Source organism: Urocampus carinirostris, chromosome 13 (assembly GCF_059441175.1).
Source record: "Urocampus carinirostris isolate Australia breed hairy pipefish chromosome 13, RoL_Ucar_1.0, whole genome shotgun sequence".
In the NCBI taxonomy this organism is placed as follows: domain Eukaryota; kingdom Metazoa; phylum Chordata; class Actinopteri; order Syngnathiformes; family Syngnathidae; genus Urocampus; species Urocampus carinirostris.
The window spans coordinates 30,756,747-30,781,676 of NC_142361.1; the positions used below are offsets into that span (position 1 = coordinate 30,756,747).

Sequence of the window (24,930 nt, forward strand, 5' to 3'; positions counted from 1 at the left end):
ACCAACACCAGCAGCTGACATGGCTCCACAAACCATTGCTGACTGTGGGAACTTCACACTGGATTTCAAGCAACTTGGATTTTGCTCTTCTCCAGCCTTTCTCCAGACTCTGGCGCCTTGACTTCCAAATGAAATGCAAAACTTGCTTTCGTCTGAAAAGAGGACTTTGGACCACTCTGCAACTGTCCAGTGCTTCTTCTCCATAGCCCAAGTCAGACGCTTCTTCCGTTGTCTTGAGTTCAGAAGTGGCTTGACCATGGGAATACGGCTATTGTAGCCCATTTCCCGGACACGTCTGTGTACTGTGGCTTTTGATACCTGGACTCCAGCTTCAGCCCACTGTTTTTGAAGCTCCCTCAAATTCTGGAAGCGGCTCTTCTTCACAATTTTGTTAAGGCTGCGATCATCTCTCTTGGTTGTGCAGCGTTTCCGGCCACATTTTTCCCTTCCAACAGACTTTTTGTGGATATGCTTTGAAACTGCACTCTGTGAACAGCCTGCTCTTTGAGAAATTTATTTTTGTGTCTTACCCTCCTGATGGAGGGTATCAATGATGGTCCTCTGGACAGCAGTCAGATCAGCAGTGATTTAGTTTACTGAACCAAGCTGAGTGTTTTTAAGGCTCAGGAAACCCTCGCAAGGTGTTTCGAGTTAATTAGATGATTCAGGTGATTAGTTGAATAGCCTACTTGTATACTTTTTCATGATATTCTAATATTTTGAAATAGGATTTTTGAGTTTTCTTAAGCTGTAAGCCAAATTCAGCAATGTTAAAATAATAAAAGGCTTGAAATAGTTCAGTTGATGTGTAATGAATCCAGAATGTATGACATTTTTGTTTTTTTAATTGCATTACAGAAAATAAAGAACTTTATCACAATATTCTAATTTTCTGAGACAGTCCAGTATTTTTCAAAATAAATCATAGTGTGTGCATAGCCACAAATTAAAGTGCCAATTTAAAATGACATTTCTAGTATCGTCAAGCTTTTAACTTTGTCAGGACGAGAACGGAGACAGGACCCACTTGCGTTGCGTTTTTCACAAGTTTTATTGGAAGAAAGAGAAAGGGTTGCGCCCACGATCCGGTGATTGCTGGACGCGGGAAGCAGGTCGCTCTGAACGCGGAAATGGATCTTCCGTGGTGAGCGATGGCGGTGTCGGGAACGGAAAACAGGTCAGTAGCCGGGACAGGAGAGCAAAAAACGTGGTCGGAAACGAGTCGGAAGCCAGGAAATGAAAGTAGACGTGGTCGAGGACAAAAAGAGATTGAAAGCCAGGACGGGAGAGTAGACGTGGTCAGGATCAAAAACGGGTCGAAGCCGGGGGACAGACAGGACCAAAAAAAGGGGGGATCAGGGTCGAAAAAGGCTTGCCTAGTGTTAACTGAGGTTTGCAGACGGACTAACAAAAGGGGACAGATAGGAGTGGGTTTAGATTGGGATAGGGAGCCAATCAGAGTCCGAGGCAGTCGGCGCCAAAGGAGCGGGAACAGGTGATTCACAACATGAAAAACTTGTGTATTGTTTTAACCTGCATTTCAAGAGCTTTTCAAAATAAAACTGAAAAATATATACCTTATCAAGTGCTCCATGACCTCCTGTTTTCAGTACCATCGCTGACATGATGTAGAGAAGGAAGAGTATTCCCGGGTTGACATAAACTTGCCAGTCGTATTCTGTATTTAGGTTGAAGTCGTACGGTGCTGAACAGTTTCCAGATTTGATAATGTCTTTCAGACCAAAGAGCCTTGATAGGAAAAATAAGCAGACATTTCGAATTTTGAGTCCAACTTCATATGTTTGCATTAATTCGTCCTCCGAGAGATGTATCTCTGTAAACCCCCGTTTATCGCAGTTAATGGTGACCAGTACCCTACGCAATATGCATAAATCTGCAAAGTACCCCCAAACATGGACCCGTTTATGTTTTCAACTGGTTTCAAATACAGTGGAACCTCGGTTTTCGAACGCCTCTCAGTTCAGACGAATCGGTGTTTGACCAAAAATTTCGAGAAATTCTTGCTTCGCTGTTGGGTCAAAAAATCGGAGTTCGAACGCCGGTACGCTAGGGTGCGATGCGGAGCGGCGTACGGGTGTTTTAGCCCCTAATTATGCCTTTGAAAAAGGTCAGTGCTAGCAGGACAGGTGAAAAAAAAAACAAGTTGTTCGTCCAACTATTGCCTTTAAGAAAGACATAATAGCTAAATATGAAAGAGGTGTACGAATTTCCGATCTTGCTAGTGAATACAGCATGGCTAAATCTACTATCAGTACGATAGTAAAGAATGAGGAGGCTGTGAAATCGAGTGATGCGGCAAAGGAAGTTAGCGCTATAAGCAAGCAACTGCCGCAAGTTTTGGAAGAGGTTGAAAAACTTTTGATGATTTTTTTTTCCCCACCGTCCACCACAAAGGTAAGAAATCCTATTCATAATCCTTTTTTTTATTTTTACACGTTCCTGTTAGCGTAATCTTTCGTACGGAAGATTACGCTAACGCGAACGTACGATTAGCCTGGGTTAGCTTCATGTTTACATTCTTGGTAAACATTTAGGGTGTTGGAAGGCATTAAAACGAGTTTACAGTACATTACTTTAAATGGGAAAAACGATTTTCCGTGATCGACCAAATCGGTTTTCTAACAGGGTTCTGGAACGGATTATGGTCGAGAACCGAGGTTCCACTGTACTGTACTTAAATAAATAAATCAATCAGTTTGGGATTGAACTGTTTTGAATGCTGGATTTCTTTTTAAATTCTGCCTCAATCGAAATTCGGTATCAGGTGGGGGAACTGAACAGTCAATTACTGTACCATTTTGTATTAACTGAAAAAGAATATGTCTGGAGAGGATCCATAATGATACACAGATGTGAAGTTCAGTAGTCGGGTGAGAAATTGTCATAACAGATAATGAAGGCATCTCTGTGTTAAATGTTATGACTGTCAGCGAGTAATCTTACCTCGCCCATTGACCGTGAGGTGGAAAAAGAATCTGAGCCGGGAGAGATTGGTATATGTAGAGACAAACGATATGGCCGGCAGTGAAGAAGCCCACCATTACATATAGAGTGTTGAAACCCAGATGACTTATTGGAATGTGACAGGCCCACCATGTGCTCACACCAATGAAAAGCAGGAAGTAGACGGCTGAGAAAGCAGATGGTAATGTGATTCCTAGAAAGAAGAAAATATATACCATTAGTAATGACTCCAAGACCACTCTAAATTTCTCAAAGGCAGAAAAGATACCATATGCAGCAGTGTTTATTTTACCTCTGAAAAGTGGTGGGTACATAATCATTCGTAATATAATGCATCAAAGCAAGTGAGCCGTTTGAGAGCCGGCTCTCTTTAATGAGTTGAGCCGAAATAGCCGGTTCTCTAAAAAGAAACGGACTTTCACTACACAACTCGAACTGGAGATCAGCGTGCAGACGAAAACTTGAACCGCGAGACCAAAACAACAATGGCGGATCTGCCTGCCGAAAAGTTTGGAGTGCGGTAAATCTTTGTTAAAAAATGATAATGACAATTTCGTGTCAAAAGAGTTGCGTCCCGGGGACGCATGTTGATTTGACACGATGCGTCCTCAGCAAAAATAATGCGTCTAGGACGCAGGGACGCGGGCAAACGAGAACACTGATGCAGTATCGTTTAATGGTAACTATGAATTTCAAATTGTATCCACAGTATTTTCCGGTATAAGCACACTAGATTTTAAGGCGCTGTTTAAAATGTCTGGGGGTTTTAGATGCACCTTATGTCACGGTTGCCATGGCGCCCAACTGGGCCCCGCCTGTGTGGCGCCAGCTGCAGCTTGTTGACAGATTGGCTCCCTGTCACTAGTTAAACTCTGTCCTGTCAGTCCCCTTTTGTCGGTCCGTCTGCGAATCTGTGTTTACACGGCAAGCCCTTTTTCGCCTGTTCCGTTTTTTTTGCTCCTGTTTGTCTCCCACTACGATCTGTTTTGATCTCGACCATGTCTGCTCTCCTGTCCCGAATTACGACCTGTTTTGATCTCGACCACGTCCGTTCTCCCGCCCCGTATAACGATCCGTTTTTTATCTCGACCGCGTCTACTCTTCTCTCCTGGTTTTCGACTTGTTTCCGATCCCGACCACGTTTTGCTCTTCTGTCCCAGCTACTGACCCGTTTTTTTCTGTTCTCGACACCGCCATCGCTCGCCACGGATGTCCCACTTTCGCGTTCAGAGTGACCTGCTTCCCGCGTCCAGCAATCCCCGGATCTTGGGTGCAACCCCCTCCCTTTCTTCTAATAGTACTTGTGAGAAACATTACGTGAGTGGGTCCTGTTTCCGTTCTGGTCCTGACACCTTATAGTTCAGAAAACACAGTATATATAAGACTGTCTCAGAAAATCAGAATATGGTAATAATGTTTTTCCTTTTCTCTAATGCAATTAAAAATAAAAGATGTCGTCCATTCTGGTTTCATTACATATCAACTGAACTATTGCAAGCCATTTATTTTAATACTGCTGATTTGGGCTTCAAGCCTACTAGTATACTTTTTTATCAATGTTCTAATATTTTGAGGTGAGATATGTCTTTGAGTTTTCACCATAAACTGACACGGTTGCCATGGCGCCCAATTGGCCCGCCCGTGTGGCGCCAGCTGCGGCTCGTTGACAGATTGGCTTTCCTTCTATTTAAGTTCAGTATTCTCACTCTCCGTTTGTCAGTCCGTCAACGAACCTCTGCCGCGCAAGACGTGGGTTCTGACTCTGTCCTGTTTCCTGTTGGTATTTCCTGGCCGGTATGTTCCCGTTTATTTTATTTCCAGTTTCGTTCCAGTCTATTTTGCCCTGTTTGATTTCGATATCCTGTTTCAATATCAATCCTGTCCGTCCCGTCCTGTATCGACCCCATCTGTCCGATATTGGGTCGGACCATTGTTATCGATCTCGTCGGTCTCTGGCTTCCAGTCTTTCCACGCCAGACCGGCTGCCTAACGTGCATGACTCCCCATTTCCCGTAAAATAAAAGCTTGTGTGAGAATCCTATTTTGGTTCATGACATAAACAGCAAGATTAAAACAATAAAAGACTTGCAATATTTCAGTTGAAATGTGATCATTCCAAAATTTAAGAGATGTTTGTTTTTTTAATTGCGTGACATAAAATAAATAACTTTATCACAATATTCTAACTTGTTTGAGACAATCCTGTGTTGTTTTTATTTTGAATTGAATTATTTAATATCGGAATAATTATTTCATGTCAGGACCAGAACGGAAACAGGACCCAATTGTGAAACGTTTACCACAAGTTTTATTGAAGGAAAGAGGAAGGGCTGCAGGACGCAAGTTGTTCTCGCACTCGGACTGTGATCCAAACACGGAAGTGGATCTTCCGTAGCGAGCGATGGCGGTGTCAGGGAAAGAAAAACTGGTCGGTAGCCGGGACTGGGAGAGCAAGTCAGGGTCGGAAACGAGTCGTAAGCCAGGACGGGAGAGTAGACGTTGCCGGGATAAAAAATGGGTCGTAAGCCGGGACAGGAGAGCAGACGTGGTCGGGATCAAAACAGGTAGTAGCCGGAGACAAACGGGAGCAAAAACGGGACAGGCGGGAGTCAGGGTCGAAAAAGGCTTGCCTTGTATAAACAGAGGTTCGCAAACGGACTGACAACCAGGGATTGACAGGACTGGGTTCAAATAGTGGCGGTTGGCGCCAACTGAGCGGGTACAGGTGATTCACAACGGTAATCATGACAATTTTATATATTATTCCATTTGTAATCATTTATTTATTTAACCCGTTTTTAATTTTGGAAGTTTTAGTCCTCTATATTGTACTTTTTTTAAATTAAAATTGTAAATGTTGATTTAAAGACTTCCAACTTAACATTATTTATAACTCTTATGTTTTTTTCTGTTTTTTAGGCACAGCACAAAACCCCCCCGACATCAACCACTAATTACCAAAAGAAAATGAAAAAAAAAATAGTTTTACAATACACTAATATAATAGATAATTGTGCCTAAAGCAGGGATTGGCAACCTAATATGGTGAAAGAGCCATATTTGATAAAAAAAGAACAACATGTTGGAAGCTTCAAAATATTAAAAACCTTTTTATAAGCTTTCTATAAGAAAGGCAACACATACAATATTCATAGGAAAGTGTTAAGAATGTTTGAATCATGTCTGTCCTAGAAACTATATAACTTTCCAATTTTGAAAAAGCACCAGGGTGCCACTAGGTAGCGCTGATCCGCTGGCTGTCGACCCATGGCCCAAAGGTAGTAGCCTGAAGCTAAGGCTTTGAAGTCCCTCCCGCATTCCATTTTTCCTCGCAGGGAAAATATAAATTCAAAATAAAGACAAGAGCCTTACCCCACAAAAGGGAAATTAAGTCAAGTCAGGTTTATTTGTATAGCCCTTAATCACAAAATGCCTCAAATGTCATGATTACTGATTAGTATCACCTGTGCCCGCTCATTTAGCACCAGCCGCTGCGGGCTACCTGATTGGTTCCCTGTCCTTTTTTAAGCCCAGTCCTGTCACTCCCCGGTGGTAAGGTCGTCAGCAAACCTCTGTTTCTACAAGGCAAGAACTTTGACGCTGACTCCCGTCGGTCCCACTTTTTGCATCAGTTTTTCCACCCATCCGTTCCTGATTTCCCCATTTGTCTCCGGCTACGACCTGTTTTTTGACCACATTTTGCTTTCCCGTCCCGGATCACGACCCGTTTTTGATCCCGACCACGTTTTCCCCTCCTGTCGCGGCTATCAACCTGTTTTTCCCTCTATGACACTACGATCTCCCGCTCTGGAAGATCCACACGTTCCGATTCTGTGAGCGGCTTGCTTCCCGCGTCCATCGAGCACCAGATCGCGGGCGCTGCCTTTTCCTCTTGATCTCAATAAACTTGTGAGAAACGTTACGTGATTGGGTCTACCCTTTGTTCTGGACGTGACGTCAAAGGACAGCACAGGTTACAATTACACAATCCCCTGATCTTCAACCAACATGCGGGCAAGGAAAAACTCAAAAACCTCAGTTTTTGGGAAATAGTAGGAAACCTTGAGAAGGGGCCTCACAAGTGGTAATCCCCAACTTTGTGATTCTTGTAGTAATCACTGCTTATAATCACACACTGTACATAGTATCCCTCCCAAAAATCTGTATACTTCTATATTGAAATCCCTTAACGTACAAATATCCTTAGGAGTGTTGTTTGGATACATAATCTCAATATTATCAAGAAGCACTTCTATTTCAACACTCGGTGACTTAAAAAGTGGTCGGCGGCGCCCTCTGTTGGCTGCGGCTGCATCGGCTCGCTACAACGGGTCAGGTGCAATCGACATTTCGTTCTGTGTACATTGTTACACAGAATGACAATACAAGGAAATTATTATTATTATTATAGAATAGAATAGAAGAATAGAATATACTTTTATTGTTATTGTTACAACATGGGATATATTGTGACAACGAAATTGGACGTGGCACTCCAGTTCCACATTTTACAGTGAGGATAAAGAAAACAAAGAGATAAAGGAACAAAGAAGATGTTTTAACTGTCTTTGTTGTATAGGCTTTGTTTTCCTCCGGAGGGGGGTGTATGAGGGGGTGAGGGACAGACAGAGACGGGCGGATCCAACTAGATGTTTTTCCCCTAATTGCTCAGTCCACGTGTTGAATGGATTTGGGAAGTACAGTCCTCAAACATGCCCGATTAAAGTCGCCGGCGACGATAAAAGCTCCGTCGGGGTGAGCAAGCTGCTATTTATTGATAGCAGCGGGCAGGAGATTTAGCGCTATGCTAACGTTAGCATCCGGTGGAACGTTAGCATCCGGTGGAACGTAAACAGCAAGCACAATGACCACAGTTAGCTCTCTCGGTAGATAGAAGGGTCTACACGATACTGCTAGAAACTCTATATCGAGTGAGCAGTGTGTGTCAATGATTCGGCTGTTATTGTAGCGCATAGTCCCCAACCCCTGTTTTTACCGGAGTCTCAGTCTATAGACGCACGATACAAGTGAATTGAATGTTTTTTCCACAATTTCAGTTAGAACACAGTACAGTACACCGTACAATCAAACACATGATCCTTTGTTTTTGTCCCATATCAATTGATCATTCAATTTCTTTCTTACGAAAAGGGCAACACCACCACCTGACTTACAACAACTATTTTTCTGGAACATTTGATAATCATTGATTTCAAAATTTAGAGTTTTCTATCTGAGTCGAACTATTGAATTAAAGCAGATTTAAAACTGAAACTTTTGATAATACTAGTACAAGGGTGTGCATTTCCCAGGCAGTCCTGAAGATTTTGAACATTTTATTTCAGTCCTTGTATGTCATAAAGCATTGGTCCCCACCATTTTCTGTATCACAGTCCAGTTTTATGTCTGACTATACTTTCACAGCCCAGCCCAAGGTCAACAGCCTCATTCAATGATTGGACCATAACACATACACGTGGATTTACCTAGCAACAACACCTCTCTCATTTCCCAGATGACAGAGAAACATCTCACTCACTGCTATGCAGTGGGTTCCTGGATTCACATTTGCAAAGATTCCTCAAAAAGTTGGTATTTTTGCATGACACTGCATGTCTGTTTCCTGAAAACTGAAAAGCTCACATGACCCTGATAGGCAATTTTGGTAAATATTCTGTGCTGTATTCAGGGTTGGATTACTTTAACTTGATTACTTTCAATTACTTTTGGATTACTCCAATACCAAATATGCTAATAAAAGACAAAAGAAACTACCGTAAATTCCGGACTATAAGCCGCTACTTTTTTTCCCAAACGTTCAACCCTGCGGCTTATTCGGTGATGCGGCCAATTTATGTAATTTTTCTAACGGCCGCCAGCGGTGCTCGAGTAAAAAAGGTAAGATTTAGACCGGTGGAATATATGCGCCGAGGAAGACTGCAACTTCTTAGCTTGTGCACAATATGAATTAGGGTAGACAAATCCTCACTATGTAAATTGCATTAAGAAAGGTATATGGCGCAGCTTTCAAGCTAAAAGCAATCGAGCAGTCCGATTAAGAAGGAAACAGAGCTATTGCACGTAAACTTTACTTTGCGAGCGTGTTGCTAGCGTGTTTTTGAATAAGGGTGCGTGAGACGACGTCTGCATGAATAAGTCTCTTTCCCACACTGGGGAAGACAACTTTGACAACGTCAGTTACAAGGAGGAAGATGAGGCTGGTTTATTTTTTGGTTTCTACAAGTACCGTATATTTTTATAAAAGACCTATTACCTATGTTGCGAGCGTGTTCCTAGTAGCGTTTTGCTACCCTTCACAGGCACGGTTTAGGATGAAAGTTATAATATTATTATTCAAGCTTTGAAATCTCTCTCCGTGTACTGTCTTCTTTGTAAATATGTGTAACCATGTATAATATCTATTTGCAACTGTATATTTTTGTAATGTATTTATTTTAGAGACTTATTCTGATATGTTTTCCACGGACGAATCAAAAAGAAGGGGCGAAAACCACGGGGGCTGATGGGAAGTGGAGTAGAGGTGAGATGTGTTTGTGGACGCAGCGGACAATAGTGGATATATATTTTTCCCACCCTTACCTTTGGAAATGTACTTTTTTTTTCCTTGGATTATTTTCAACGGGACCCGGACTCTGCAAGTCTGCATCAAACCTTAACTACCGGTATCATTTTCCGTTCAGTTTGCCGGCTGTGGTTTTGGACTGTATAATTTATTTTCAGTTACAATCGCGGGACTCAAAGTCGGGTTAGGGTCAAATTTGTGATTGTGTTACATATTTGGGCGCATGCGGCTTATGTACAGGTGCGGCTTGTGTAAGAACAAAAGCGGTTATCCTCTTAAAATGTGGTGGGTGCGGCTTATAATCAGGTGCGCTCTATAAATATGTAAATATGAATAAAATTATGACTCACAACACGTGGTAAGCTTTCTCTTCTGGCTCTGATCTCTTTGATCTCCGGCAAAACTAACATAAAATGCGACAGAAACAAAATGAAAATAAATCCATGTATTCCGTTACTCCCCAACTCCCCAAGCCTGCACAAAATTGAGTCATTTTATTCATATTTAGTTTCTTTTGTCTTTTATTAGCATATTTGGTATTGGAGTAATCCAAAAGTAATTGAAAGTAATCAAGTTAAAGTAACCCTACCCAACCCTGGCTGTATTTAAACATATTTAATTCGGCTGAAAATATTTTGAATGGCGATTGATCAAATGAGGATAAGCCTTGAGAAGCTAGCTGACTACCATAGATTCTAACAAACACAACATAGTTTGTATTTCGATCAATATGAAGAAAAACGGTACTCCCTATAAAAGTACTTAGGCAAAATTCTGGCAACCATCATAAACCAATGACTGATGCTGTTTTTTTTTTACTTTATTTCAAGGTTCTCCTTTGTCTTCTGTCCTTCTACAGAGTGTTAGGAACTAAATATTAAAATGTACCGTTTACCAAATTGTTCGATTTAGTTATCTGACTCCATTAACCAAACACAAACTGCATTCTCCTATCAATGCGCGCTCGTTTCTTGATGGAAAAATGAACAAGAGACCGGCATTTCCACTCGGGGGCAGATCTAATTTCTTAAACAATTTAGCTAAGTGAACTCCATCGAATATATGGCCGAATTAGCCGAATTAGTGTCGCTTGAGTCTCCATCAAGCCTCCTCTCTCTCGATCTTCTTTCTTTTCTCTCCCTCTGCCCATGTTTTTTCCCGCAAGCTGGTGTGCCGGCTCCTCCCATGGGCGTGCCAGGAAAGCCCTCTCGCCTCGATGTCATGAGAAACTCAAAACAGCAGAGCGTTTCTACGTCATCGGGGCCTTGTTCTCCAAACATCGCCTGCCGTCCCCCCGTCAGAGTCCTGTTATCAAAATTCCCCAGCCAAAACATTCCGCATTCGGATCAGCGTGACCTGTCATTGAACTTCAGCCTACCCGGTGAAAATCTACATTACATCTACATACTGCAGTGTGCGGTGCAGGACCACCAGGTTCCGCAGTAGTCTAGTCCCCCTGGCCATTAGACTGTTAAATGGTCAATCTAACATATAGTTACCCTAAATCTAAACGGCTGCTAATCTGACTTTTTGCACTACTGGCAGTTCTTTATAGCTTGCCACTCCTTGCACTCCTTGCACATTTGCTCTCTGCACTATTGTACTTACAGCGTTATTGTTACAGTGTTAATGTTACTGTTTACCTGACTTGTTAACCTGACTGCCCATTTTGCACATCTGGTTAGCTACTCCTCTTGCACTATCAGCACTATGGTAAAATACTATACGTAGCCATAATACAATACAACTTTTATTTATATCTGTACATTCAAGGAAACTGTGGGGGTCAGATGTATCGACATTTCGTTCTGTATACACGTGTACTAGAATGACAATAAAGTAGATCTGAATCTGAATCTGAATCGTATAAAATCCTTTATAGTAAAATGTATAAAATCCTTCAAGAGCCACAGTGGAGAGCTATTGGGCATACGACATCACAGTGCAGTATGCTGGGAGAAACGTTACAAAGTCATCAACACAGCCCTGAAAATCAGCTGCTGCTTTCTCCCCAGTCTGGAAAACATTATTGGCTTGCGATACAGCAGTAGAGTCAACAACATTATCAAGGACTTCTCTCACTCCAAGCCGCCACCTCTTTGACCGGATGCCCTCTGGCAGAGGCTACAGATTCCTTAAAACAAGACTAACAGACTCAGAGACAGTTTTCTCCAGGGCCATCACCACCCTAAACACTGTGAAAATACATACATATCTTGTCCTTGCCAGAACCAGGACAGGAAACAGGAAACAGAACCCACTTGTGTAACGTTACTCACAGTTTATTGGGGAGAAGAGAAAGGAGCGCACACTCGATCCGGAGATCGATGGTCGCGGGGAGTAGATTGCTCGAAACGCGGAAGTGGTCAAAATCAAACAGATCGTGGCGAGAGCAAAACAGGAGCAAAAACACAGGAAAAAACGGAGATTCACAGGGCTTGGCAAAACAAGAGCAAAAACACAGGCTAAAAGGAGATTCTCAGGGCTTGACATGTCAAAACAGAGTTTCGCAGACGCTCCAACAAAAGGCGACTCACAGGACAGCGTTTAAGTAGTCACAGGGAGCAATCTGTCATCGAGCTTCAGCTGGTGTCCAAGGGCGGGGCCAATTGGGTGCCCTGGCAACCGTGACAGAAGCTGGCGCCACACGGCGGGGGCCAATTAGCTGCCATGGCAACCGTGACAGTTCTTGGACGGAAAATCTTTATTCACATTTTATTTCTCTAATTATTTAGAAAATATGTTACTGCTATCATCATTGCGCTATTTTTCATTGGACTATTATTCTGATGCGCTTACAATTTAGGTCGGTCTCTAAAGGTTGCCTATGAATCCTAAAATCTGGTTTCATCTTCATTTTCTCATCTGACTTTTATCACATGTTTATCTCGAAGTGCCATATCTAATATCGTTGTAAACAATCTTCACTGCGTTATTATCAATAACAAAAATGAAATTCTAATAATTCAAGATTCTAAACGGAGGTTCATGTAAGCTGTCATGGTTGCCATGGCGCCCAATTGGCCCCGCCCGTGTGGCGCAAGCTGCGCCTCATTGACAGATTGGCTTTCCGTCTATTTAAACTCAGTGCTCTCATTCTTCCTTTGTCAGTCCGTCAACGAACCTCTGCCCCGCAAGACGTGGATTTTGACTCGGTCCTGTTTCCTGTTGGTATTTCCTGTCCGGTATTGGTTCCGTTTATTTTGTCCTGTTTAATATCGGTTTCCAGTTTCGTTCCCGTTTAGTTTGTCCTGTTTAATTTTGATATAAATCCTGTCTGTCCAGTCCTGTCCGGTATCGACCCCATCCGTCCGATACCTGCGCAAGCAATTGGTATTGATCTGGTCGGCCTCAGGCTTCCTGTCATTCCACGCAAGACTGCTTCTTAACGTGCATGACTGCCCCCATTTCCCGTAAAATAAAAGCTTGTGCGAGAAACGTCACGCATCTGGGTCCTTATCCTGTTCCGGTTCTTGACAGTAAGCAATCAGTGTGAATTAGGCAAACTGTAGGTCTATGATTGGATAAGCATCAACTGATTTAAACCCATTTTACATGTTGTGTGGGTGTGTAAGCTTGTGCAGGTCCTACCAGCCAAAGCAAGCAGGGTAACGGCAAAAATCCTTCCAAGATCCAGTAGAACTTTGTGGAAAATAGCCTTTAGACGTTCAGCCAACTGCTTGGCTAAGGTTGCAGTTGAAAACACTTGTATGGTGTCACCAGGAAAGGATTCTTCCACATCCTCATTCTCTGATTCTTGCTCTTTTACGTCATCATCATCATCATCAGTTTCTTCTTCTTCCATCTGTGTTAAAAAAATGTATATAAGCAAATCAGTAGGTTTAGTAAGTCATGGGCTCCTTTCAGACCTCCGGCCTCATATTTCAACCTATGTAGATTTCAACTGGGTACATCTTTGGACAGCGCATCTAGCTATCAGCTCTCAATTTGGAGAGTAAGTCTGAAGCAGTGTTCTCTCTAAGCTGCGCGCGTGCGCAATTGCGCACTTCTCGCACATTCTCAGCGCACAAGAAAATCTAGCCAGCGCACAAAAATGAGGGCTGAGTAAAGTTAGTAGAGTATGTCGAGAACCGGCTTCTTCGGCTCGGCTCACTAAAAGGAACCGGCTCTTTCGGGTCCTAAACGGCTCTTCAGGTTGTTGTTGCTTCTTTAATCCCAACATGACCAAATATTAAGTAAAATGATGCACAAAATGACTTAAAGGAAGGGGGGAATAGAACAAAAAAGAAAAAAATACCAAAATGAAAAAGTAGTGAAAAGCTGAGAAAAAAAGAAACAAAAGGAAGAGAAAAAAAGAAGGAAAAATTTAGAAAAAAGCCAGGAAAAAGTAAAGAAAAAAGTAGATAGAGAACAAAAAGTAACAGCTCGGAAAAAATAAACACAATGAGATTTTTTTAAAGGAATTTTTAAAAAAGAATAAAAAAAACACAGAAAAAAGAATAAAAAGTTTGTGTTGCATTTAAATAATTTCCAATTATATCAAGTGAATCTTGTTGCCAAGATTGTACTTCCACTAAAAAATGTGATTAAGTACAGTTCTGTATCTTACAACCGACTAAATAAGCCCCCAAAAATGTCAATATTATGCGACAAAATATATCAGGAAATAAAAAGAAATAGATATCTTGTGAAAGGATTGTAAGAACAAACGACGTTTGTAGGCCATACGACCTTTGCAATAGTATATGAGTCAATTCATTCAAAGGAGAAAAATTATTTTGCATTGCCGGAAACTCAGCAAAATGTAACTTGATGTCAATTTTTGGACATGTTTGATAATTAATTATTTTGCCACACTTGGGATTATGGTGGCTCACTGTTGTTTCAAGCGTTGCTCACCGACTTTGTGTGAACGCTCAGACCCGTGGAAGATTAGAGGGAACATTGGTCTGAAGTGCTCCAAACAGACAAATACTATCTGACTGTACTCCAAAACACCTAAAACGATCCACAACAAATGCGTTGTCCATACTGTCAGGATACCTGTATGGTTCCCTGCATTCTAAGCAAATAAAAACGTAAAAAAATATGGATGTGAAACATAATTACAGACAACTTACCGTTGTAATATTTGCTGCTGCCACTGTTTCTCGGTTTGTGACCAATCTTCTGCAAAGAATGATGGTTAGCAAAGAAATCCCACACAATACCACGTCGGGACACAGAAGGCGCAATACTGTCCAGGGATCGTCCAGTGGAAGCCTGGGGGGGGGAAAAAAAGCACAATTATCTATTCATATCTATTGGTATTCTTACTAGGACCTGAAGACAATTCCAAGACTACAGTAAGCAAAACAAATAATATATTGAGTGTTTTACATTTTGGGAGAAATAAAATACCAAATTGTCCCAAAAAAGTATTAATGTGGTCCAATTTGAGTCTCCAAAATGATAGCATTGTCAAGACCAGAACGTTAACAGGACCCACTTGCGTTGCATTTTTCACAAGTGTTATTGGAAGAAAGAGAAAGGGTTGCGCCCACGATCCGGTGATTGCTGGACGCGGAAGCAGGTCGCTTGGATACTCGGATTGTGATCCGAAAGCGGAAGTGGGGACTGAAAAAAACGTGTCAGTAGCCGGGACAGGAGAGCAAAAACGTGGTCGGGGTTGTAAGCGAGTAGTAAGCCAGAATAGGAGAGAAGACGTGGTCAGGGACAAAAAGAGGTCGAAAGCCGGGACGGGAGAGTAGACGTGGTCAAGATCAAAAACGGGTGGAAGCCGGGGGACAGACGGGAGCAAAAAACAGGTGGGAGTCAAAAGGCTTGCCTAGTGTTCACAGAGATTCGCAGACGGACTAACAAAAGGGGACAGCTGAGTCACATCAGTAATCATGACAAGCATATCAAATAGATAATTGCATGTACAAATAATTAAAAAGCTGGCTAGGTCTATGTTTCTTTATTTTGGTCATTTGAGTGTTTTTCTTCTTCCAAGATCACTTCAAATACTGTATAGTAGCCAGTCTTTACTCAAAGGCAATTGAAATACTAGGTAATAAATAATGAAGTATATCCAACATTCTCACTCTTAGGACCCTAAAAATAGTATATTTGCTCAATTATTTTAAAATTAGACAATTGAAACACTATATTGGTCACTAATTCATCAAATTAGAACTCACACGTGGGAACGGTTTTTAGAAAAAGCTGTTGGGACAACACCGTATAGACAGGGTTGGGTAGGGTTACTTTAAATTGATTACTTTTGGATTACTTCATACAAGGACTGAACTGAATTTTGCACAGGCTTGGGGAGTAACGGAATACATGGAACGGCAAAAATGATGTTGGCAAGCTGTTTGGATTTATTTTCATTTTGTTTTTGTCGCATTTTATGTTAGTTTTGCCGGAGATCAAAGAGATCAAAGCCAGGGGAGATAGCTTACCACGTGTTGTGAGTCATCATTTTATTCATATTTAGTTTCTTTTGTCTTTTATTAGCATATTTGGTATTGGAGTAATCCAAAAGTAATTGAAAGTAATCAAGTTAATGTAACCCTACCCAACCCTGCGTATAGATAAAGCTGACATACCTGGAAAGTCCAACGTATCTTGTAAGGATTTCAACGTGTGAACAGTTGTCATCAATAGATATATCAAGGGGAGGATATGTGTACAGTACTGTTTGGAAGCAGACGTGAGCAAATATAAAAAGTAGACTGGTACAGAATATTGCTCTGATGAAATGGCCCGTGTGACCTGGAAAATAAGGAGAACAAAAAGAGAGTGAGACAAAAGACTCAAGGAAGTTTTCGGGTTCCTACTTTGAGCTGGTTTTGGGTGGGGCCCTTTCCATTTATTGTCCGACTCAGGGGTGCTCACAATTTTTCAGCATGCTACTTACAAAATGACCCTGTCAAAATGATCTACCCACCACAAAGAAAACGGAGATTCAAGAGCAGTGTAGCATTTTTTTTAATGTCTGGATTAGTAGAATTGAACTCTCCTAATATTTCACATGCACGCCAAAATTAATCAAATACATATAGTCAAAATTAAAATCTATAATACAATAGTAAACACCTTGCGGGCAGCACGGCAGCACAGTGGTTAGCGCTTGTGCGGTACAGTTCATGTCATGGGAACCTGTCGTGGGTTCAAATCCAGCTCCAGACTTCCTGTGCGGAGTTTGTATGTTCTCCCCGTGCTTGCGTGGGTTTCCTCCGGGCACTCCGGTTTCCTCCCACATTCCAAAAACATGCATTTCAGGTGAATTGGCCGGTCCAAATTGTCCCTAGGTGTGAATGAGCGAGCGAGTTGTCTGTCCCTGTGTGCCCTGCGATTGGCTGGCAACCAGTTCAGAGTGTCCCCTGCCCACTGCCCGGAGATGGCTGGGATGGGCTCCAGGCCCCCCGCGACCCTAATGAGGATAAGCGGTACGGCTAATGAGATGAGATATTCTTGCAAGAAATAAGTTTCACTGTACTGCAATAGTGCAGTTTGATAAATCGGGAAAAAAATACCCTGTACTTGATCCAGACGTATACTTAATTTTCTGGTGAATATTCAAAATTCTTATCCTTCTTAATTCTTCATACATTTTACTATAAAGGATTTTATACGATTAAATACAAGTTATATTTATTGAGTTCAATGAAAATTTTCACCGGTTAGGCTGAAGTTCAATGACAGGTCACGATGATCCAAATTCATAATGTTTTGGCTGGGGAATTTTGATAACAGGGCTCTGACGAAGGAAGTCAGGCATTGTTTTGATAAATGTTGGTGTTGTTTTGAGTTTCTCCAGACATCGAGGCGAGGGGGTGGACCCCACATGGGGGCTTTCATTGGCACGCCCATGGGAGGAGCCGGCAGACCAGCATGCGGAAAGAAACGTGGGCAGAGAAAAAAAAGAAGATCGAGAGAGGAGGCTTGATACAGACTCAAGCGACACTAATTCGGCTAATTCAGTGGAGTTCACTTAGCTAAATTGTTAAAAAATTAAATCCGCCCCCGTGTGGAAATGCCGGCCTCTCGTCCATATTTTCCCCATCAAGAAACGAGCGTGCATTGTTAGGAGAATGCAGGTTGTGTTTGGTTAATGGAGTCAGATAACGAATTTAAACAATTTGGTAAACGGTACATTTTTAATATTTAATTCCTAACATCCTAAATAGTAAACTAAAGTATTTTGTCTTAGTTTATTTGAAAACATTACATTTCATTCAGACTCTAAATCAATACATATTCCTAAGCAAAAAAAATAAATCAAACAAACAATTGTAATAAACTATACCTTACATTGACAAAATTTGGAGTTCTCCAATTTGCTACTGCTGCTAATCAACATTGATGTCTATGCTGAAATGCTGCATTTGACTGCTAGATTGCAGCTTGTCACAACAAATTTAATGCACTCATTTCTTTACTGCGATCTACCAGTACTATCTCAGTAATCCACTGGTAGATCGCGATACATGTAATGAGCACCCCTGGTCCATTCGCTTATCCTCAAAAGCACAGGTGTCAAACAGGCGGCCCGCGGGCCAGATCAGGCCCGCAAAGGGATTGAATCTGGCCCGCGAGACAACACTCAGAGAAGCGCAAGAGAAAAACAAGCTGCAGGTTAAAATATGTCAACTTGATGTTGCCAAAGCCAGGTGTTACGAACAAAGACACTATACTTGTATTTATTTATTTCTCTCTCTCTCTCTCTCTCTCTCCCTCTCTTTTCCACCCCTTTTCTCCCACTCTGTCTCTGTTTTTTCACTCTCTGTGTCTCTCTTTTTCTCTTCCTTTGTTGCTCTTTGTCTCTTTCTCTTTCTTAACCTCTCTTGCCCTAACTTACTTTTTTCCTTTTCTCTCTTCTTACCCTTTGCGCTTCCTTTTCTCTTTTCTCTCCTTCTGTCTCTTTAAATTTCTTTCTTCCTCTCCCTTTCTTTTCCCCCTCTTTCACGACTTTTTATCTTTTGTTTCTCACGCTCTCTCCCTCTCTCTCTTTCTTTGTTACACCCTCTCTCCTTTTCCCTCCCTCTTTCTCTTATTTCTTTATCCCTCTTTTCTTTCTCTTTAATCTACTAGTCCGGCCCCCGATAGAATGTTTGTTCTATCGTGTGGCCCCCGAGTTGAAATGAGTTTGACACCCCTGCTCAAGGGGGTACTGGGGGGAGCTATTCACAGACTTAGTCATAGCTAAGGACATGGCGCTGGTGGTACGCTTGACATTTAAAATGTTACTTGATATTTTGGTATAACAATTTAGTCATGAACTTGATCCTACCTCTGATAGTGTGCTTGTTTGGAGACAGAAACCACGGCAGCAACAAGAGGTACACCAAGTAAATCAGGGACAGTATGTTGAAGCGAAGAAGACATGCTGCAAAAAACACAAACCAGTTGATAACATCACTCCGATGAAAATACCATAGCGGCGAATAGGAAACGGGACAGCCTACAAGATATAATCAAGTCGTTCACTGCCAATGGCGGTGATAAGTTAATAGACACTCAAAAGAAAGAAAAGATCAATGGATTTTGAAAATCCCTCCCAATGCCAAATTCTTAATCTGTTCTTAAAGCCCTCTCTGGACCCTTTTCTTCTTATCAAATCTCTTAGTCTGTAAAAAGCATATCTGCCTGAAAGAGTGTGGATATCAAAGAACAGCAACATAATTGGCCGATAGTAATAATGATGTATACAGCGCATAATGTTGATTATGTCAGGACCAGAATGGAAACAGGACCCAATTGCGTTATGTTTCTAACAAGTTTAATTAAAGGAAAGAGGAAGGGCTGCACCCACGATCCGGCGTTCGCTAGGCGCGGGAAGCAAGTCGCTCTCGTACTCAGTTTGTGATCCGAACACAGGAGTGGGTCTTCCGTAGCGAGCAATGGCGGTGTCAGGGACGGAAAACCAGGTCGATAGCCGGGATAGGATAGCAAAAACGTGGTCGGGGTCAGAAACGGGTCGTAGCCGGAGACAGATGGGAGCAAAAAACGGGACAGGTGGGAGTCAGGGTCGAAAAAGGCTTGCCAAGTATACACTGAAGTTCGCAGACGGACTGACAACAGGGGATTACCAGGACTGAGTTCGAATAGTGACAGGGAGCCAATCAGAACCCGTGGCGGGTGGCGCCAAATGAGCTGGCACAGCTGAGTCACATCAGTAATCATGACAGAATATAAACAACAGTGAGGTATATTAGTCTAAATAACAAACTAGCAACCTATGCAACCTCCTTAAAGTGGTACAGTATTAAAAAAAAAAAAACTTATCAGACGGCTACAGATGTCAAAGGTCTAATTTCAATTCAAGGCCATTAGCGGCTATCAACGACTGTTCTTTTGTTTTTTAATTTAAGTAGGCTGGCAATGTGTTAAATGGGCTGGCAGTGAATGGAAAAAGTATACTCACACTTATGAACAGTATAACGTTTTAAAAGTATCGGAAAGAACCGTAGCTAATTCTTGATAGCACAGTTCGTTAAAACTATCATGAACCAGACCAGGATCAGGACCCAAACGCGTGACGTTTCTCACACAAGCCTTTTATTTTACGGGAAATGGGGAGACATGCACGTTAGGCAGCAGTCTGGCGTGAAAGCCAGAGGCCGACGAGATCAATAGCAATTGCCCGAGTTTATATTGGACAGATGGGGGTCAATATCGGACAGGACGGGACAGACAGGATTGATAATGAAACAGGAAATCGAAATAAAACAGGATTAACTAGACGGGAACGAAAACTGGAGAGAATAATAAACAGGACAAAAATAGACGGGAACGAAACTGGAAACCGATATTAGAGAGACTCTAACTACATATATACATATATATATATATATATATATATATATATATATATGTATAGCCACCTCCCACTAAGGGGACAAACTCTGATTGGCTCCCTGTCCCCATTTAAACCCACTCCTTTCTGTCACCTGTTGTCAGTCCGTCTGTGAAACTCAGTGTACTCTAAGCCAGCTTTTTCGACTCTGACTCCCACCTGTTTTTGCTCCCGTCTGTTTCCTGGCTTCGACTCGTTTTTTGATCTTGACCACATTTTTGCTCTCCAGTCCCGGCTATCGACCTGTTTTTCTGTCCCCGGCACCACCATCGCTCGCCACGGAAGTCCCACTTCCGCATTCAGAGCGGCCTGCTTCTTGCGCCCAACGATCACCAGATCGTGGGTGCAACCCTTTCCTTTCTTCCAATAAAACTGTGAAAAACGTAACGCAACTGGGTCCTGTTTCCGTTCTGGTCCTGACAGTGGTTAAGCAGGAAGACTCCACAGCAAAGTTCTCATTTCAGGATCCATTCCTAATGGAAAGCTTGTTGCCCTTTAAATCTTCCAGTAGAATCATTTTCTGAGGTTTTTTTCTTCTTCTTTTAAATAAAGAGCTTTCCCTGACTGAACAATCCTAAAATTACCTGTGAGAAATATCCAGTTTTCTACAACCTAAGCAAAAGCCAGCCCACCTCGCTCAATCACAGAGTAAAACTCCGAAAATAGAAATATAAGTTTATCTAAAATAAATACTAAAATAACCATTACATGGTTCGTTTAACATACTCTTGCATAAAATAGGATTCAGCGTTATGTTGAAAATTGAATTTAATCCTGCCAAAACTAGCCAGATACAGTATGTATATGTTTGCATAGTTAGGTCTCACCAGCAACCCCCTTGTTCACGAACACTCCAGATATTTCTCACACTTTCGGCAAAATGTTGGGAAAAAAGAATCTTTATGAACAACTTTCATCTGATTTGCAAGGAATAGGCTCTTTGAACACAGTCTTATCACGAAATAAGACTTCTATGTGGTGTCCGGCTTCAAAACTGAAGTTTATTCTTATCAGGAGTCTTCCTGTCAGGTACGTGTCAAATATTCAAATCGCTCACTGCAAATGAGAAAAAGAGAGAGTGTGGAACAAGGAAAGAGAAAGGGCGAGAGAGAGAGAGAGAGAGAGAATGAGAGATAAAAAGACAAATTCTGAGGGAGGGGGAAAGAAAGAGAAAGAAAGAAATCGGAAGAGAAATATAAAAAACAGGCACAAATTAATAAACAAAGGGTCACAAAATGAATAGCATGTCCATGGAAAATCTAACCTGACAACATTTAAACTGGAAACAAAGTCCGAATCGGAATGCAAATGCAAGGAACAAAGTAACAAACAAGCAAAGGGTCACAAAACAAATACATTTTCTTAGAAATTTGATTGTTTATTGACTGGAGCAATAATGGACAGGATCAGTGTAAGGATCTGGCAAACCACCTTCCGCCAGAGGGCGCTAACCGGATGTGGAACAACACACACCTAAGCCCGGTCTCCACACACTTGTCCTTAATTACCGGACCCTTTATAATGACTGTTAGGAGAGCACACAGGGTCGGGTCATCGCATTTTAATTTCTGTCTTTGTTTCTGGTTTGGATATTGTCAGGTTTTATTTTGTTTGGACACGTTATTTGTTTTGTGACTAATTGTTTGTTTGATACTTTGCTCCTAGATTTGTCATTTTTTGGTTTGGTCTTTGTTTCTATTTCCAATATTGTCAGGTTTGATTTTGTTTGGACATGTTATTTGTTTTGTGACCCTTCGCTTGTTTGTTACTTTGTTCCTTGCAATTGCGTTTCCGGTTTGGTCTTCATTTCTGGTTTGGATATTGTCTGTTTGACTTTGTTTAGAAAGCTTATTTGTTTTGAGACCTTTTGCTTGTTTGTTACCTTGTTTTTTGCATTTGCATTTCCAGTTTGGTCTTCATTTCTGGTTTGGATATTGTCGGTTTGACTTTGTTTAGAAAGCTTATTTGTCTTGTGACCTTTTGCTTGTTTGTTACCTTGTTCTTTGCATTTGCATTTCCAGTTTGGTCTTCATTTCTGGTTCGGATGTTGTCTGTTTCACTTTGTTTGAATTTGTTTTGTGACCCTTTGCTTGTTTGTTACCTTGTTCCTTGCAATTGCGTTTCCGGTTTGGTCTTCATTTCAGGTGCGGATATTGTCTGTTTGATTTTGTTTGGACATGTTATTTGTTTTGTGACCTTTTGCTTGTTTGTTACTTTTGTTCTTTGCATTTGCATTCCGATTTGGTCTTTGTTTCCGGTTTGAATGTTGTCAGGTTAGATTTTGTATGGACATGCTATTTATTTTATGACCTCTTGTTTATTAATTTGTGCCTGTTTTTGTTTTAAAATACCATCCTTGTTTTGAACACCTCTGCCTCTGTCTCTAATTCCCTTCATTTGGGTCCACCCCTAAAACAGCTTATTCAAATACATGACCAATTCTTCCAAAGTTATTTTCATAGGTACCCCATAATTTTTATATTCTAATTACTCAATGTCCTTATACCAGGCAGATGTTATAGTGGTTGAGTGAACGTATTGTAACCGGTAGAGTGCTCTTCTTAGGATCAAGAGGTCGGAGGTTCGATTCCCAGCTCCTCTGTGTTATATGTCGAAGTGTCCATGGGCAAGACACTGAATCCCTAATTCCCCCAATAAGGAGGTAGGTGCCTTGCATGGCTGACTCCCTATTGGTGTGTGAGTGTGTGTGTGGGGGGGGGGGATAGTGTGAAGCACATTGTAAAGCGCTTTCGGAGGTCGTCATTGACTTGAAAAGCGCTATATATATGCAGACCATTTACCATCTAACTTCTACTGATTATAACCTGGTAATAACATACTGTAGTAACAGCATACAGTACACGATACATTGTCTTTTAGAAATGCAAAATAGTAGCTTTTCACGCTCATCTTTAGCAAAAAAAAGTAGATCTTAGCTTAAAAATTTGGTGACCCCCAGTATTCAGTATTTGTTATTATCTGCGCACCCACTGGAGCCCCACCTCTTTTGCAAGATTACCCGGAGATAACCTAGTTTATTTATTCTAGGAGCACAATTACTGCAAACAGCAAGAATAGCACACGCCCTTTGTTTTCTAATACTTTTCTGTCATGTGCTTTAATAAAATAAGTAAAAAAGAGGAGATATTGTTGCCATTTCATTCCAGTGCACCTCCTGTCAAATTGTGTGGAAAATAATACGGAAAAAGACGTATGCGGGGGCGAAATCCCACATGTATTATGTACAGTATACTATATAGCTTTTTCTCCTGCTTGAGTTTCTGCAGAAGCATAAAATAAACTTCGATAAATTTGTTGAAAACAACAGGAACTGGAAACACGAGGTAACGCTGTTAGAACTTTCGGAAACGCGTAGAAAACAAAATATGTTATTCGACATGACGTCAGTTTCGTTTCCCGATCCTGTAAAGTTCCCGAAAGTAGAACAATAGTTCGATTGTTTTTTTCCTTTCGTGAGTTAAAATATCAAACCTTACCTGTTAATAAAACGACCGGCAAAAAGAAGCAGTAAATCAGCCAAACAATCAATTGGAGCTCCATATCCGAACTCTAACGAAAAACGATGTTTCAAGGCATTTTTTTTCCTCTCAATCTTGATGAAGGCAAAAGTACTCCGAAATCGTGTGGTTTCGAAAGTCGCTTTAACGCATTGTTGAAGTTAAAACGGGTTTGTTAGTCTTCCACCCCTCGTGGAAGCAAAAGGAAGGCGACTCATTCCGCAGCTTCTGCAAGGAAAAAAGTTGAATTGCGTGTCTTCCGTTGGAGGGAAGCCCACTTCGAGTAATGTGGATGGAAAAAATGATTCATGTGCAAGCGAGTGTCTGAAGGACATGCATAGAGGAATAATTCATAGTTGCAGCCTGCCTGCTGGTCACCTTCCCTCTGAAGAGGATTTTGCATGCTAGGTTTGGTGGTAACCTTTTTCCCCCTTTGGACTTTCATTTCGAAATGCCTCCAATTACAAAGATAATCCTTAACACGACTGCTGTCACAACAAACGATGAATGAATGAATGCCCCACCTGTTGTTGCAAATAGTTTTCATTTTTTCCCGGTCAGTAGCGCTCCATAGCGCCGCCTGTTGTAAATCTGTGATGCCTACAAAAAGAAAAATCATTTTGACCAGTGTTTTTCAACCCTTTTTGAACCAAGGTACTCTTTGATTTATATATATCTCATTATCTCATCTCATTAGCTGCACCGCTTATCCTCAGTAGGGTCGCTGGGGTGCTGGAGCCCATCCCAGCAATCATCAGGCAGTGGGCAGGGGACATCCTGAACTGGTTGCCAGCCAATCGCAGGGCACACAGGGACAGACAACTCTCTCGCTCATTCACACCTAGGGACAATTTGGACAGGCCAATCCACCTGAAAAGCATGTCTTTGGAATGTGGGAGGAAACCGGAGTGCCCGGAGGAAACCCACGCAAGCACGGGGAGAACTTACAAACTCTGCACAGAAAGTCCGGTAGCTGGATTTGAACCCACACAGGAGGTTCCCAAGACCGTAGAACTGTGCCGCACACGCGCTAACCA

The 24,930-nt window shown here is 41.7% G+C and overlaps 1 protein-coding gene across 1 annotated transcript in view; it reads right to left on the minus strand.

The window, feature by feature from the left end:
- Positions 1–24,053, minus strand: part of piezo1 (piezo type mechanosensitive ion channel component 1 (Er blood group)) — a 77,429-nt gene extending 53,376 nt beyond the window's left edge. Inside the window, exons 1-7 of the mRNA XM_088352022.1 lie at positions 23,873–24,053; positions 21,849–21,900; positions 18,810–18,905; positions 14,650–14,791; positions 13,160–13,373; positions 2,965–3,178; positions 1,578–1,749 (exon numbers count right to left, since the gene is read on the minus strand). Of these exons, the coding sequence (XP_088208148.1) occupies positions 1,578–1,749; positions 2,965–3,178; positions 13,160–13,373; positions 14,650–14,791; positions 18,810–18,905; positions 21,849–21,900; positions 23,873–23,936 (954 nt within the window). The 5' untranslated portion in view covers positions 23,937–24,053. The remainder of the gene's footprint in view (positions 1–1,577; positions 1,750–2,964; positions 3,179–13,159; positions 13,374–14,649; positions 14,792–18,809; positions 18,906–21,848; positions 21,901–23,872) is intronic.
- Between the last annotated feature and the right edge of the window lie 877 nt (positions 24,054–24,930).